General features: G+C 33.4%; 1 protein-coding gene across 1 annotated transcript; it reads left to right on the top strand.

Annotated features, from left to right (window-relative positions):
* The first annotated feature begins 1,642 nt into the window (after positions 1–1,642).
* Positions 1,643–13,496, top strand: LOC110692508 (proline--tRNA ligase, cytoplasmic-like). Its single transcript, XM_021869535.1, has 13 exons — positions 1,643–1,806; positions 1,880–1,959; positions 2,044–2,132; positions 2,226–2,318; positions 5,299–5,415; positions 5,603–5,790; positions 6,740–6,806; positions 9,726–9,848; positions 10,005–10,157; positions 10,610–10,894; positions 11,769–11,987; positions 12,815–12,908; positions 13,226–13,496. The coding sequence occupies exons 1-13, from the start codon at positions 1,661–1,663 to the stop codon at positions 13,288–13,290; spliced, it is 1,719 nt and encodes a 572-aa protein (XP_021725227.1). The 5' UTR covers positions 1,643–1,660; the 3' UTR covers positions 13,291–13,496.
* Positions 13,497–15,258: the final 1,762 nt, after the last annotated feature.

Below are 15,258 nucleotides of genomic sequence, written 5' to 3'. Positions count from 1 at the left end.
TAAAACTTTAATAATATCTATCGACATTTAATTTTGTAAAAAATATCCTTTTTTTTTTTGTTATACAAAGTATTATAGTTTAACGAAAATTTGGACTCCCATTTTGAAATTTTTAGATCCGCCACTGATGTGCACTTATGAATACCTTTTAGATCTTATTTATACAATGTGCCTCATCAAAAACCTTACAAAATCCAATGGGATAAAAATACAGCTAAGGAAAATAGAGTATGTAGATATTATTATTCTCTTTAACTCGGATACTACATACATCTTTCATACGTCACATGCTAATATCATATACTACCTCCGGTCCGTTTCATATTATTTATAACAAGTAGACCTTTTCTACTCACACTTTATGTCAAATCCTTGCAAGTAATATGAAACAAAATATAGTATGAGTTTTGTAGATACAGTTGTAGGTAATGACTTTGTAAACAAGTAAGCTAAATGCTTATTATGTAAGCTAATTTGTTGAGCATCAATTTTGCATTTCATTTGTAATTCATAGGCTTGGTTTCATCGCTTTTAAATATGGAGTATATCTTTCTTTAATTAGAGTGATACAAGTAACATTATCTTTAATTTAAATATTATTGTAGATTTTTCCTTAACCAGTTAAGCCACATGACTTTTGGATAGGGTTAATTAACGACCTACCGCCTTTTACCCTTTAATAAATTTTATTAAAGAAAAAAGCAAGACATTACCGCTACCAAGAAGACATTTTATCAAAGATACATAGTGCAAGACTTTTCAAAACAATTCAAACAAAATCAAAATCCAACAAAACAACACAAAGTCAAACAAAGTCATGATAATTCACACCAAGTAAAGCTCAAACCTATTGTGGCCTTGTGGGCTCTCAAAACCAAATATTTCGAAGTCAATAATGTTAGTACCAACGCTCAAATCAAAATGTCCATAAACAATAAAGTTTCATAAACGATGTTAAAAAAGAAACATAACCTCTCTATGCTCAATTCCCAATGTGAAATATGTTGAAGATAAAAACAAGACAACAAACACCGTATGATACATTCTAGTGATATCAAAACTTTTCTTTAGGTCAATGATTTTGGATCGCAGGTCGAGTCATTCGGATCAAGTCAAGATTGCCAGATTTAATTACAAATAATTTGAAACAGAGGTAATAATTCATTTGAAACGGAATGAGAAATATTTACTACCTCCGTTACATATTATTTGCAACGATTTGACATAATTTAGAGAGAAAAAATGTCTAATCATCGCAATAATATGTAACGGAGGTAGGGCATATTCATATTTACTTAATTTCAGTTCAGTTCAGTTCAATTCAGCTCCAATCAATTCAGTTCAGTTCCAATAAGTTCAGTTCAGTTCAGCTCTGCTCTTAATTTCCCTCTCTCATAAAATATTCATTTCAGCTTAATTCAGTTTAGTTTAGTTCAGTTCAGCTCCAATCAGTTCAGTTCAGTTCAGCTCCAATCAGTTCAGTTTAGCTTAGTTCAGTAAATGTGAACATGCCCGTAGTATTTATCCTGCCCTATAGCATCACCCTATCTAAGTCAATTAGTAGGGTTTTAGCAAGAGAGTGTAAGAAGAATGTGGGGGGCTATCTAGTAAACCCAAATACGAGTACACTAAACAAATACAATCAAGTCAACAACTTTTAATGTCTGCTGCCGGTTTCGCTTGCACCTTTATTAGCGCAGCATCATCTTCGCTCACCCGCCCTTGTTATCTCACTTCATCTCGCATTCTCTCCTTCTTCTCTTTCTCTCTCCTCTCATCACCTCCGCCGCCATTAACGCCGCACAGGTAAACCACCTTCGCCGCCATTTTCGCGATTCAAGTTCTGCATTTGCTCAACTCTAGGTTTGACTTTTTCCAGGTGCTTTAATCGTAGTAGAGGGTTGTTTGCTATGGCTGGTGATTCCAAGGCTAAAACTGCTGATCCTAAGGCCAAAAATGGTGAGTTTATGAATTTTTTGATGTATTTTTTTTTTTAATTGTTAATGGAGGATTAATGGAGTTGTTAATGATTGGGATTTTTAGCTGGGAAGAAGAAGAAGGAGGTGAAGAAAGAGACTGGATTAGGGTTAACTAATAAGAAGGATGAGAATTTTGGGGAGTGGTATTCTGAGGTATTTGATTTTTGTTTTTGCATTATTTGGTTGAATTATAGTAATATGTAATGAATAATTGGGTTGAAATGATGTTTGTGATTGATAATGCAGGTTGTTGTGAATTCTGAAATGATTGAGTATTATGATATTTCTGGGTGTTACATTCTCAGGCCGTGGACTATGGCGATTTGGGAGGCTATGCAAGTGAGTGGCTCTTATCTTTTGTTTCAATTAAATGCAAAAACTTGTTGTAGAAAGAATAAGAATTTGTGGATGCCGTTAGCAATCGAATTGCTTCCGAGGTTGGGATCTTTTGTTGCTCAGTGAGTTTCGGGGTTATGTGAACTTGTCGATGTGTAAAATGAACCTTTATTGAATGTTGAGCTTTATGTTGAATGCTTTTGAGGAATGACTAATGACTAATGACTTAGTATAGTCTTTCAAAATGTTATAGCAAAGGTGTTCGTCTTCTATGGTTATGTTCTCTTCACCTTATTTCAAGAACTTATTCTTGTTGATTCATTGTGTCCATGATATTGTAGACACTCACCAAGTCAGACTAAACTTCTATTAAATCAGACAGCTCACCTCACTCGAAGAGTTTATAACCTAAATTTGTCATGGTTTTTTGTTCTCAATATGTAATATCAAAAGGGCTAGCAGGGTTAGATTTAAGGTTACGAGAATTTTAATGTAATCCTTTGAGGAAGGAAGATATGATATGCTTTTTCAAGGTAAGTTTTGTTGGAGGGAGGTCACTTGCTGGTTGCTACATCACCGAATTTATGATTATACTTTTGTGCAAATTATGTTTGGGATTTAAGTTCACTCTTATCCACCCCCTCCCTATGATTTGTACGGAAGTGATGGCTTGATGTATCTATATTATAAATATTAGAATTTAGGATATATGAGAAGGTTATTTCTGAAATTTGCGAAATATGCCACAATGATTGAGGGAAGGATCGGTTGTTTGGATCTCGGATGGCAAATGATCTAGGTAGAGTATATGGTTTTTTTCGTTCTTATCTGCGTTACTCCGACATCTTCCTTGGCCATGGGTGTCGCGTGTGGACACGACACGACGCGCAACACAACCCTTGACACGGCTCCGGGAAAGTGCCGACTCGGGGGTCGAAAAAGTGTCTGAATAGGTGTCGACTTCAGATAATCAAGATTTGTAATTTAAAATTTTAGGGTTTAATTTAAAAATCTACCACAAAAAGAAAGGGAAAAAGGAAAAATAATGAGAAAACGCCATTAAAACCGATGAGTTCTTAGATATGAACTTAAAGAAGAGAGAGAAAGTACATTGTTTGACAGCTGTAAAGAGTAGCACATGTAGATTTTATGTAATGGGTTTAGAAGGTTTATTAATTTTATACTTCCTCCGTTTCTATTTAGTTGACGCGTTTGATTTAGGCACATATATTAAGGAGAGGAGAGAGAGTGATAGAGAATGAAAAAGCAAGTGGGGTAACTTGTAAATGCAAGGTAAAAAATTTACCCAAAAAGGAAATGTGTCAACTAAAAAGCAACTTCCTAAAAAGGAATACATGTCAACTAAAAAGAAACGGAGGTAGTATTATAAATTTGGTGGGACAGTAGTGGGCCACTAGTCACTGGCTCAGATGGCCTTTTAAATTGTTGTACTCGGTAATAAAACACAAATAAGCTTTGCAGTAGTAATAAGAAGTAGGTAACTAGGTACTGTATTTGGATAAAAGGTCATAATAAATTATACTCGTAATAATTAAATTTCAAACCCAAATAAAAATTAATTAAAAATCCTAAATAATGATATAAAATTTTCAGTTTTATGACTTTTATCTATTTTATTTTCAAGTGTCGGATTAATTTATTTGGACACTTTATACAGTAGCCGTATCCTAAATATTAGTCAAGACACTCCCTTGACCGTGTCGAAGTGTCGACCAAAATTTAGGATTGAGGTGTTAGACACTCTGATTAGTCCGATACCTTGTCGGACACGACACTTAGAGACGAGTTCGAGTAACATTGGTTCTTATATCTTCTCTTTTATCATTTATGGAAGTTTAGGAATTTTCTATCATGCTGGACAAATGTTCAGGCTTCAGGGTCATTTTGAAATACTCTTTGTTGCAAACTTACAAATTCAATCTCTCCTTGATCTCATATCATTTTAAAATGACAATTGCTGCTTGATTGAAGCCTCACTATATATGTCTGAAACCATCCGGGGAAATTTCTACTTTTCCCAATCTAGACTGTAGAAGAGTAGAGGTAGGGTATGAAACAAGCTGATTTTAGTCTTCTAATGTCATCTTGAAATGTAAGTGTCAGGATTAACATGCTTATATTATCTAGTGATTCTTACGCGTGCATCGCGCACAGTATAGCTAAAGCTAGCCATTTGAGGAAAATTATTATTGGTGGCCATTATGCCTTATACATATTTGCATGATTTTTTTTTAATCAATTTGCATATAGTGTTAGATATTGTGTAGCTGTGCAATGTTTGAAACTTTAGTAGATCTAATTTGATTTGGCAAGGGAACGGTGAAAAAATATCGAGTTCTAGATATACAAAAGTCTCATAAATTTTTAAGTATGAATTGAATAGATTAAATAATTCATCACACAATTAAATACTCCGTTATTTTTAAGTACTTATTGAGACGATTAATTAAATAAATTAAACAATTCATCATACAATTATATACTTCGTAATTTTTGTACACCATATGTATTAAAATTAATTTAGAATACTTTGTATTAAATAGTGTTTATATTCCAAATAGAAAAAACAAAGAAAAAATGGGGAGACTAATAAAAGATGCTTTAAATATTGAAACAAACACAAATAATAAATCATTTTAGGGGATTCAAGAGACAATTTAAAGGCTTTTGAATTCAATAGGGGCAAATATATAAAAGAATATTTGTAGGGATATAAATGTCCATGCACTATTCATAAGAGCTTTTTAAAACTTATTATAAGATAGGGATTCAAATTAGGGTCATATAGCTTAGATAAGTCCAGATTCATTTAGTTTTAAGTCTTGAGTTGTCTTTAAGGCCCAATCTAGATATGATTTCAAGGTTAAATAACATATTTGTGAGGAATATTACTTAGAATTATAGAGACTTCTACATGCGTCTTCCTAATTATTTTGGTGATTCTATGATTTCAAAATTGTAGGAATTTTTTGATGCGGAAATCAAGAAGATGAAGATAAAGAATTGCTATTTCCCACTATTTGTCTCACCTGGTGTTTTGGAGAAGGAAAAAGATCACATTGAAGGTTTTGCCCCCGAGGTAAGCTCATATGAGCACATTTGTTTGTTGAACTATATCTTTTAGACTATGTGAAAGGGAGAGATTCAGATGATAAAGGAATGCTGGCTGTGTTGCTAATTTGGATGAATGAGACTGGGAGAGCTGTTAATAGATTTTTTTGGGGGGGTTTTCTGCATGCTTCTAATAATTGAAACTTTTTATATAGGTTGCATGGGTAACAAAGTCTGGGCAATCTGACTTGGAGGTGCCTATTGCTATTCGTCCAACCAGTGAGACTGTTATGTACCCTTATTATTCAAAGTGGATCAGGGGACACCGTGACTTACCTCTAAGACTGAATCAGTGGTGTAACGTTGTCCGTTGGGAATTCAGCAATCCAACTCCTTTTATCAGGTAGTATACGGTGTACTTTTCTACATAATGCTTTGTAAGATCTTTCTACACGGTGTGCATTTTTCTTTTCATTTCTTTTTCTTAGCTTATCATGCTTGATGGCTCTATTGGATAATACATTACTTTGTCTTGTCATTTTAATTGCAAATACAAAGACTTATATAGTGAAAGAAAAATTGCTAACCCTGTAGGTCTGATGAGTGATGACTCCATATAGGGATAAAAATGAATTGCTAACCTGAAGGTCTGATAACTATGAGGGGACATCTGTTTTGGGGTATTCAGGAAATAAAAGAGTATCTATAAGGTTTATTCCCTTAGTTGTTATCTGTTAGGTTTTCATTATCATTTTCTTATTTTTGTTGGGTAACAAACCTAGGTTGGGTTTGTATTAGTAATTGCCTTTTCTTGATTATTCTGGATAGTATTCTACCAGTTAGTTGGAAGAAATGGTTATTTGGACATACAACTCTCGTGGTACTTTATTTTTGTAATTTTTTACCTGTTAAAAACAAAGGTAGGACTACTATAGAAAGGAAGAAATATATAAGGGCTTGTTTGGCATCATTTTTTGTTTTCAGTTTCCTATTTTTTAAAAAACTAAAAACCAAAAACCAAAAACAGGAAACAAGAAAAAGGTGTTTCCACTTTTCCGTTGTCAGTTTTCAAAATTATCATGATTTTAATAAGCCTTAATAATTTTTGATTCATTATGTGACATAACTAATAACTACAAAAAAACAAAAAACTAAAAACTAGAAAACCACAGCGATGCCAAACGAATCCTAAATAAGTTGATTTTTTTTTTTTTTTTTGTTGTTTTCAGGAACAAAAGTATATTTTTAGGAAATCAGTCTAGTGAGAGTTCATAACAATCTTTGTTACATGCTGTTACATGCAAATGATCCTCTATATATAAGCTAATTTAGGCTTGCTCCTGTGTTTGTAGGAGTCGTGAATTTCTCTGGCAAGAAGGCCATACAGCATTTGCAACACAGGAAGAGGCAGATGCTGAGGTATGAGCATATGGCAGTGGAGTTTGCTAATATCTGGTTTAACTAATTAGTTTATGCGATTCCTATAACTACCTCTGCATGTACTGTCTCACTGGCATTGGCAGATAAAGTTAGGGCTCGTTTGGTTGAATGTAGGAATTGCAAATTTCTTGGAAAATTGATTTCCCATGAAATTGAACTTCCTAAGAAATTCTAAAAAGTGTTTGGTTAACTAAGGCTAGTGGAAATTTCCATGGGAAGTTCCACTTACCTAGGTCCCCTAGGTAATTAACTTCCCCCATTTTGTGGGAAGTGGAAATTCATGGGAATTTCTACTTCCCATGAATTTGTCAACCAAACAACTTCAAAAAATTTCAATTCCTAGGATTTTTAACTTCCCATGTTTTTATTTGTCAACCAAACAACCCCTTAATCAAACCTAGAGCTTATGTATTGCAATTTTATGCCTTAGCTAGGCTTACTTAATATGCCTCCCTCCCCCTCCCTCAATTTAGGTTGTATGCTTCAATTCTCAATACCTTTGTGTGCCAATACATTCTAGTACACTTGTTTTTTTTCACTTTGTCATAAGGAAAATGGATGTTGGCAAAAAAGCAAGAGGAACAAATACTCTAGATCTGAAAATAAAGGCATTGAATATAGAGGGACGAAAATATAAGTTTTGGGCTTTTGGTTGACTGAGTGACTTGATTCTATCAATTTGTTTTCTGGCTTATGATGCCAGCTTAGGCATTCTGTACAGTCACTGGGAGAGGGAGGTGGAGGTGGTGAGATAGGGGGAGTTAATTTGGGACGAAAAGGTAGCTTTTTGAAAAGTATTTTCTTATTTTCTTTTTCGGAAGAACAATTTTATTTACTTTTACAGGTTCATTTTTCACCTTCCCATTTTCTCTAACCTTAGCCTATATAGAGTACTACTTTTTGGAGTGTAATATCCCATAACGTATTAGGATCTGAAATACTTTGAATAAAAAAACCCCAAACATATTAGAATTCTCCCAACTAGTGTTTTGCGGTCTTTGTACTCGAACCGCTTACCGAAGCATACTATGTGATAGGTAACTCTAGTCTCAAGTTCCATGTTAAAGATGATGGAAGCCTGTAAATTGCCATGATTTCTGAAAACCACCTTGATCTTTCCGGACAAAGAGTATAGGAATTTATTATTTTAGATCCCCTCTATGTTCCGTATAGTCTGTAGTTCATTTCAGTATTGATCCACAGCCTTCACTCATTGCTTGATTGGTGTTTTCACCCTGATTTTGGCTGTGGATTTATTTTCCCTAGTCATCCATATCTTAAAGAAGAAGACTTAATTAATCTCATCGACTTTAATAAATTTCTGGCAATCCGCCGCCCTTTTTCATCCTCATTGCCTATGGATTCCTATCCTCGCTTTAATTATCGATCAGTTATATGTCCAATTCAGTATCATGGACTATCTTTCTTTTTGTCTTTTTTCACAATAATAGATTTAATCTGAATGAATTCCTTGATGGTTGACTATACCAACTGGCTTTGATCAAAATTCAGTGGTTGCTGTCATGAATTGTATTATAATTTCTGTTAGAATTTATGTAGTATTTCAAAATATTTTTCTTGCTTGTTCTTAAATTGCTTATGCTCTTTGAGACTTTGTTCAATTTCCCCCCTTAATTTTATATATTTGAATTTCTCTCTCTCTCTTTTATTTCTTTTTCTTTTTCTCTTTTTCATGCTAACTCCAATAATAAAAGACGATTTTATTTGTACAATTGTGGAGCTGTTCTGGAATTTGTTCGATTCTGAAAATGGAGTTTATCTTTCCCACCTTCTGTTGGTCCTTTTTCTTAGTTTCTTGCTAATATTTCTCGGCCATTTTTTATATCCTTTCTCTATAATCTTTTTTTGGATAAGTTTGGGATCGATTAGTTTAAACTTCTATTAAAATGTTATAGAGCTAGTTTGCCATCCCATGGTTGTTGGTCTTTGGTGCCCTTTGCTCTTGAAGACATCATTGCTTACTTCAAGAATTAATAGCAATTTCTCTAAGGTTCTTTCTTGATGCAACTTTAAGATATTATCTATTTCTTCGAGTAGCATGTTGTAATTTAAGGGTTTTTTTTTTTTTAATTTAATTATTATTATTATTTTTTTAATGGTATTAGCTATTGGTCTAATTCTAAGACAGGTGACCTTTATGCTTCTGTACCTTTCCTCCAAAAAATAAGAATATAATTTGGACTAGATGAATGTCGAACACCCACATGCCAGGCAGTTATAATGCCTTTTTCTGCTTGGTCACTATTCATGCCTTTAATGAGCATCGTAGTTGATAGAATCTCCTTGAGCCAAAACACCCCTATTAGTGGGAAGCTGATGATGAAAAATGAAAGGGACTTGCAGATCCATTTCCCAAGGCGCACCAAGTTCAAATTGAAATGTATACCTTGTCTGAAACATGTTGAAGTTGTTCTTCTACTGGCTTCTCCAACGTTCTGATCATGGCGTCGTTTACAGTTTAAAATGGTACAGGGCATCAGCTAACCATGCTCCAATGGAATAAATTTATGTAGATGAAGTAAATAAGAATAGGAATGATTTTAGGGAGAGAGAGCTATGATTTGAACTTGGAATTTAAATGTTATACTCAAGTGGATGACATTTCCAAATACAGTCTGCATCTGCTGCTCTTTTACTTTTTCAAGAGTTTGTCACCCACTGTGAAAACTGATAAATATGGTTTTTTCTCTGTATACTAATTCTGTTGTATGTTGATTGAAACCAGTACCATTATTATATGCCTTTTTGAAGAACAAAATGAAAAGAATTAAATCCCATTGTAGTTATTTCTTATTATAATCATATGGCTGTTTTGATCATCCTTTAGTGGCCAAAATATTAACTTAATGTTATCATATGTTTTGATTGCTACATTAGGTTCTTGATATATTGGAACTCTACCGACGAATATATGAAGAGTTTTTGGCTGTTCCAGTGGTCAAGGGCAAGAAAAGTGAAATGGAGAAGTTTGCAGGTGGATATTACACAACAAGTGTTGAGGTAGCATTTTTTTAATAAGAGTTGAAATTGCTTTGCATATGAATTTTTCTATGTAAATTATTGGAATCTCGATAAATGTTGTAATATGTATAATGAGACGCAATTTTGTCTGGTTGCTTTAAATATCTTAAATTGCATATCGTCTTCCTATTCCAGGCATTTATACCTAACACTGGACGTGGTGTTCAAGGTGCAACTTCACATTGTCTTGGTCAAAATTTTGCAAAGATGTTTGAAATTACTTATGAAAATGAGAAAGGAGAGAAGGCAATGGTCTGGCAGAACTCATGGGCATACAGTACCAGAACGGTGTGCTCCTCTACCCTTCATTTGCTATTACTGCTAGAGTTGTTTGATTGGAGCTTACTTTTGTGCAACTTTCCTGTCTGCAGTATCTTGGTTTGATTTAAGAAATTGATTAATGTTTTTGGTTGTGGTGGACATTATGAGTTGTTTGTTTCGCAATGAGTTATTGTCTGTTTGATGATATACTTGTCACTATTTGGTTCTTTAATTGGCTCATTTCTGTTATAATATTCATTGGACTCACTGAGGATCTTGTTATTATACATTCTTAATGAGGAGCAATATTCATTTTGTTGGTCACCCTCCAATGGGGGTTCTTAAGGGGCAAGATAGGGTAACGTTTCAATATAGGATGGATTGATAATGCTACTTGTTTGTTGAATATGACCCCTTGATTGACAGGAGGGTTCCTCCTGTCTTTTTTAAATCTAAATTTTTATTCTGTCAATTTGCAGATAGGGGTAATGGTCATGACACATGGTGATGATAAAGGCTTAGTTTTGCCACCTAAAGTAGCAGCTGTCCAAGTCATTGTGGTACCTGTACCTTTCAAAGACGCCGACACGCAAGGAATTTTCGATGCTTGTGCTTCTACTGTCAAAATTCTGAGTGAAGCAGGCATTCGGGCTGAGTGTGATCTTAGGGATAACTATTCTCCAGGCTGGAAGTATTCACACTGGGAAATGAAAGGTGTTCCCTTGAGGCTTGAGATTGGACCAAAGGATTTGGCCAACAGTCAGGTAAATCTAATGCACGTCTCTTCCAGGTTTTTTAAATTGTATGTTTTATGTTTTTCTTATCTAATAATTACTGGGCTTATCTATCTGATCAATGAATTTTGTGAAATGCTATTGCTGGGTGTCTTTTTGTCTTGGGTGTTTCATTACCATGCCTGCTGAGTTCCTTTTTCTCTTTGTTGCTGGAATGGTTTGGAGTACATTCAGAAAAAGAGAATACAGATATTTGTCAGTGAAGTACCAAAATAGCATTGTAACAGAGAGGATTACAAAAAACTTACTATTTTCCTTGGCTGAAATTGAATAAACTGTAATAAGATTTTATATCCTTAGTGACGGATTGTGATGGCTGATGCAGTAACGGAATGAATTTTGTGTGCTATGTATCTTTGGGTGATTTTGAGAAACATATTGCACATTGATCTATTGCGTGAAAGATATTTGATTTAGTGGTCGTTGGTCTGATATGTTTTGTGAGGCATTTAGAATAATTCTTAAATGGTCCCCATTGGACTAACTTTAGTATGGTTAATAGCAGCAGTGGCAAATAGTTTGTTTGAAGGGCAAAGAATAATATCATAGATCCCTATTATTTCTCTCTGTCAAAATCATCACTGAATCAAATAGTTCAGATTTCAGACGCTATTCTCTTTGACCCCTGTAACTCTTATTTTTTGTGCCAAAGTAGTGCCTCACTAAAGTATGGTTATGCATGTACTTTTATTGTTTGTATTTTTAATTGACAACATGATTTCTCAGGATGACTTTAGCTTAGCTTGTGGTTCTATTCAGCCATTGGCCACATCAGTTTTATTGTTAATGTCATATTTTGTAGAAGTCAAGTGTAGTTGAGATTAACAATTTTATCAACTTTTAGACTCGTGCTGTTCGACGTGACAATTCAGCCAAGAAGGATATACCAATGGCAGATTTGGTCGATCAGGTGAAAGAATTGCTGGATACAATTCAACAAAATTTGTTTGATGTTGCAAAGGAAAAGAGAGATGCATGTGTTAAAGAAGTTAGGACATGGGATGAGTTTGTTGAAGCGTTGGCACAGAAGAAACTGATTTTAGCTCCTTGGTGTGATGAAGAGGTATCATGGATTTTACTTATTTATTTTTTAGTTCATATTATATTAGAAGTTCATCACTTTGTCTTGATTTTTTCTGATCTATTTTCTTAATACATATGTATCTTTCTCATAATAGGAATTAGTCATGTCGATCATGTTATTTGCATGGACTTGATAATTTGATGTAATCTAATTGAATCTAACTCAAGTAAAATCTAACATATGTTGCTTTCTTAAAGGAAAGCCTTGGCTATACTCACTGCCATCACATGCATGCAACCTTTTAAGTGGAGGTTTTAAAACTTAATTTTTGTGTTGACTTGCTCAAGTACATTGTTTTTATAATTTTATGCCGTATATGGTATTAGTATCGGTATACTTTGTGTGTCTTGAACAATTGCCATAGTTATGCACCACTTGTAGAGGTATCTGGATGAATCCTAGTTGATATACTGATTTTGATGTTTTCATATTGTTGCAATGCAGTTATTGAATTGTATAATCCTATCCTCTTAATAAGTCTTGAGTTAATCATCAACAATTAGGGACTAAAATTTCCAAATTTTCACCAATCAGGACTTTATCTTAATTTTATAATTTTTTTGGGACCTTAGTCTAGAACAGGCCTTGTTTTGGAAGTAAAAAACTTGAAAAATATACAGCCCCTACCCCTTCCCAGGAATAAAAGCTCAGATCCACCTTATGTGCTTTTAGAAGTGATGCAAATCTTCCTTTCCCTGGAATAAAAAGCTCAAGATCCACTTCATGTGTTTTTAAGAAGTGATGCAAATCTTAGATTTTATGTGATAACTTTCCTAAGAGACGTGCATTGTTGTTTCCTCCTTTAGGAAGTTGAGAAGGATGTCAAAGCTCGAACAAAAGGAGAGATAGGAGCTGCTAAGACTTTATGCTCACCATTTGATCAGCCAGCGCTGGAAGAAGGTATAAGCTCTTTAATTCTGTATGGAATTTCTTGCAAAATTTTAAGTTTCATACTGCTACGGTGCTACCTGCTAGTTCGAAGTATTCTGTCATTGTTTATACTCATAGTATATACGAGTATGATTCTTAATCTTTAAACTCCTGCATTGTAGTGACACATGTCTGATCCCAGTATTGATTATCATTTTTTTTTCCCTAAATTTATATGCTGGTCATGTATTAATGCAGAAAATGCTTTCTTACATGCGTAATTATATAGTGTTTTTCAGCTGTCTTAATAAACCGGTAGTTAATTTTTTTTTTCTATTGCTCTTTAGGTACCCTTTGCTTTGCTTCTGGAAAGCCTGCCAAGAAATGGTCATATTGGGGCAGAAGCTACTAGCACTACTATCTTTGTTATTCTCCTGTTTTTTGGCCATCTCTCGTACTTTTGTCTATTTCTCCAAATACTCTATATTTTTTACACAGGTGTTTCATGGTTTCTTATTCTACCATAAGCGGTAGTTCGTTGTTCCACACTTCGTATAACATGTCAAATCTCACAATGAAACAAATGCAATTTAAGTTTCTTTAATCAAACATGTCAAACTCTAGTCTTAGTAGCTTAGACTTGAGTAGAATCTTACTGATAGAGATAGCATGTTAATACTCCCTCCGTGTTTTTTTAAGTGATACATATTGACCGGCACATAGTTTTAGGCAATTTAATTGACTTAAATAAAATAAGAGGTAAGTGGGGTATTAAAAAATTGTTAAAGAAAGATAGTAGGGTTAATGGTTTATTGAAAAGTAATATATATGTGAGAGGAAAGATATAATAAAAAAGTAGTAGTGGGTTTGAGTGGGGATCATGAGAGGAGAGAGATATAATATTTTAATGTATTGTTTTGCCAAAAAAGGAAATGTATCACTTAAAAATCACGGCCGGAAATGGAAAATGTATCACTTAAAAAAACACGGAGGGAGTAACGTTTTTGGAGGAAATAACAAACTTACAATTGTGATTAACCTTGAAGGTAACATTTCCCTCGTAATTAATGCAATCGTAACTTATTTTGTTATGCAAAATTACCTACTAAAATACTTCCTCCGTTTTATTTTAGATGCAACACACCTTTAGCGCGGTATTTAAGAAAGGTGGGGCTTACATGAATATAATAAATTTTAAAATAGGATGAGTGGTTGTTAGGAGTGTAATATAGTGGGCCATATGCTTTAAATAAGGGATATAGTATAGTTTTTCCCTAAAGTAACTTTCCTTTTATAGTGTGTTACAAGTATTGTGACATTTCCTTTTAGGGAAGTGTTGCAAGTAAAAGAAAACAGAGGAAGTATGTTCTTATTTAATACTCCCTCTGTTTTTTTTATATGCATCAGTTTGATCGGCACATTTGCCGAGACGCTACTTTGACCATAAATATCTTTAATTGTGTATTAGTAAAAATTGTAACAAAATTATATTATGAAACTAGACATTATGACGAATCTAATAATATATAATATAATAACATTTATTCTTTTTTTAGAGGTGAAAAAATTAAGTCAAGTATGGTATGTGAATAGTGCAATTGTCAAAGTGATGCATATAAAAAAAACGGAGGAGTAATCAATTAAAAAAACTAGGAAAACAATTTTCTTTATGAAAGAAAATGTTTTATCCACTTGAAAATTTCGCACTTAACTTATCCAACTGATGTGATGTCTTCACCACTAAATAAGTAAATATTTCACTCTCTATATCTTATCATTTTATGTGATGTGAAGTCCTTCAATATTGTCCATAGTTTTGTTTGTACACCTCTTGTTTCTCTGTTTTCTTTATACAAGCCAAAAGTAATGGTGATAGAAACAAAATTAAAAAAACAAAAATATATGCTTGAAATGTAATTACATTATCATGAATATAAGAGGCAAAACTTTAAATATTACATGCAAGTTTATTATAATGATTGCAATTTATAATCTTTTAACAGTCAACTAGTTTACAATCTTTAAATATTGCAATGCACGGTTGTTATTAATTTTTTAAAGAGTTATTATTGTATTGAATTTTAAAAAAAAATTATACTCATAATATTAATTCAAAAGTAAATATAAAAATATATTAGTTGGGTTTATATGGAGAGTTATTATTGTTAAGAATTTTAACTGGAAGAAAGATATTTTTCATTATTATAAAATGATTTTTTAAAGAATCTTCGTAAAAAATGGAAACTAAAAAGTGAACTGCTAAACATCGCCCGCAAATCTCCACATAAAGCCCACAAATTAAAAGTGAAATGACTCTTTTGCCCTCGAACTAAAATTATATTCTCTCTACTCTAGTAAAAAACACACTCTCATCTTCTCT

The sequence above is a fragment of the Chenopodium quinoa genome, unplaced genomic scaffold (assembly GCF_001683475.1).
Source record: "Chenopodium quinoa cultivar QQ74 unplaced genomic scaffold, ASM168347v1, whole genome shotgun sequence".
NCBI lineage: Eukaryota > Viridiplantae > Streptophyta > Magnoliopsida > Caryophyllales > Amaranthaceae > Chenopodium > Chenopodium quinoa.
This window is presented reverse-complemented; position numbering and strand designations above follow the sequence as displayed.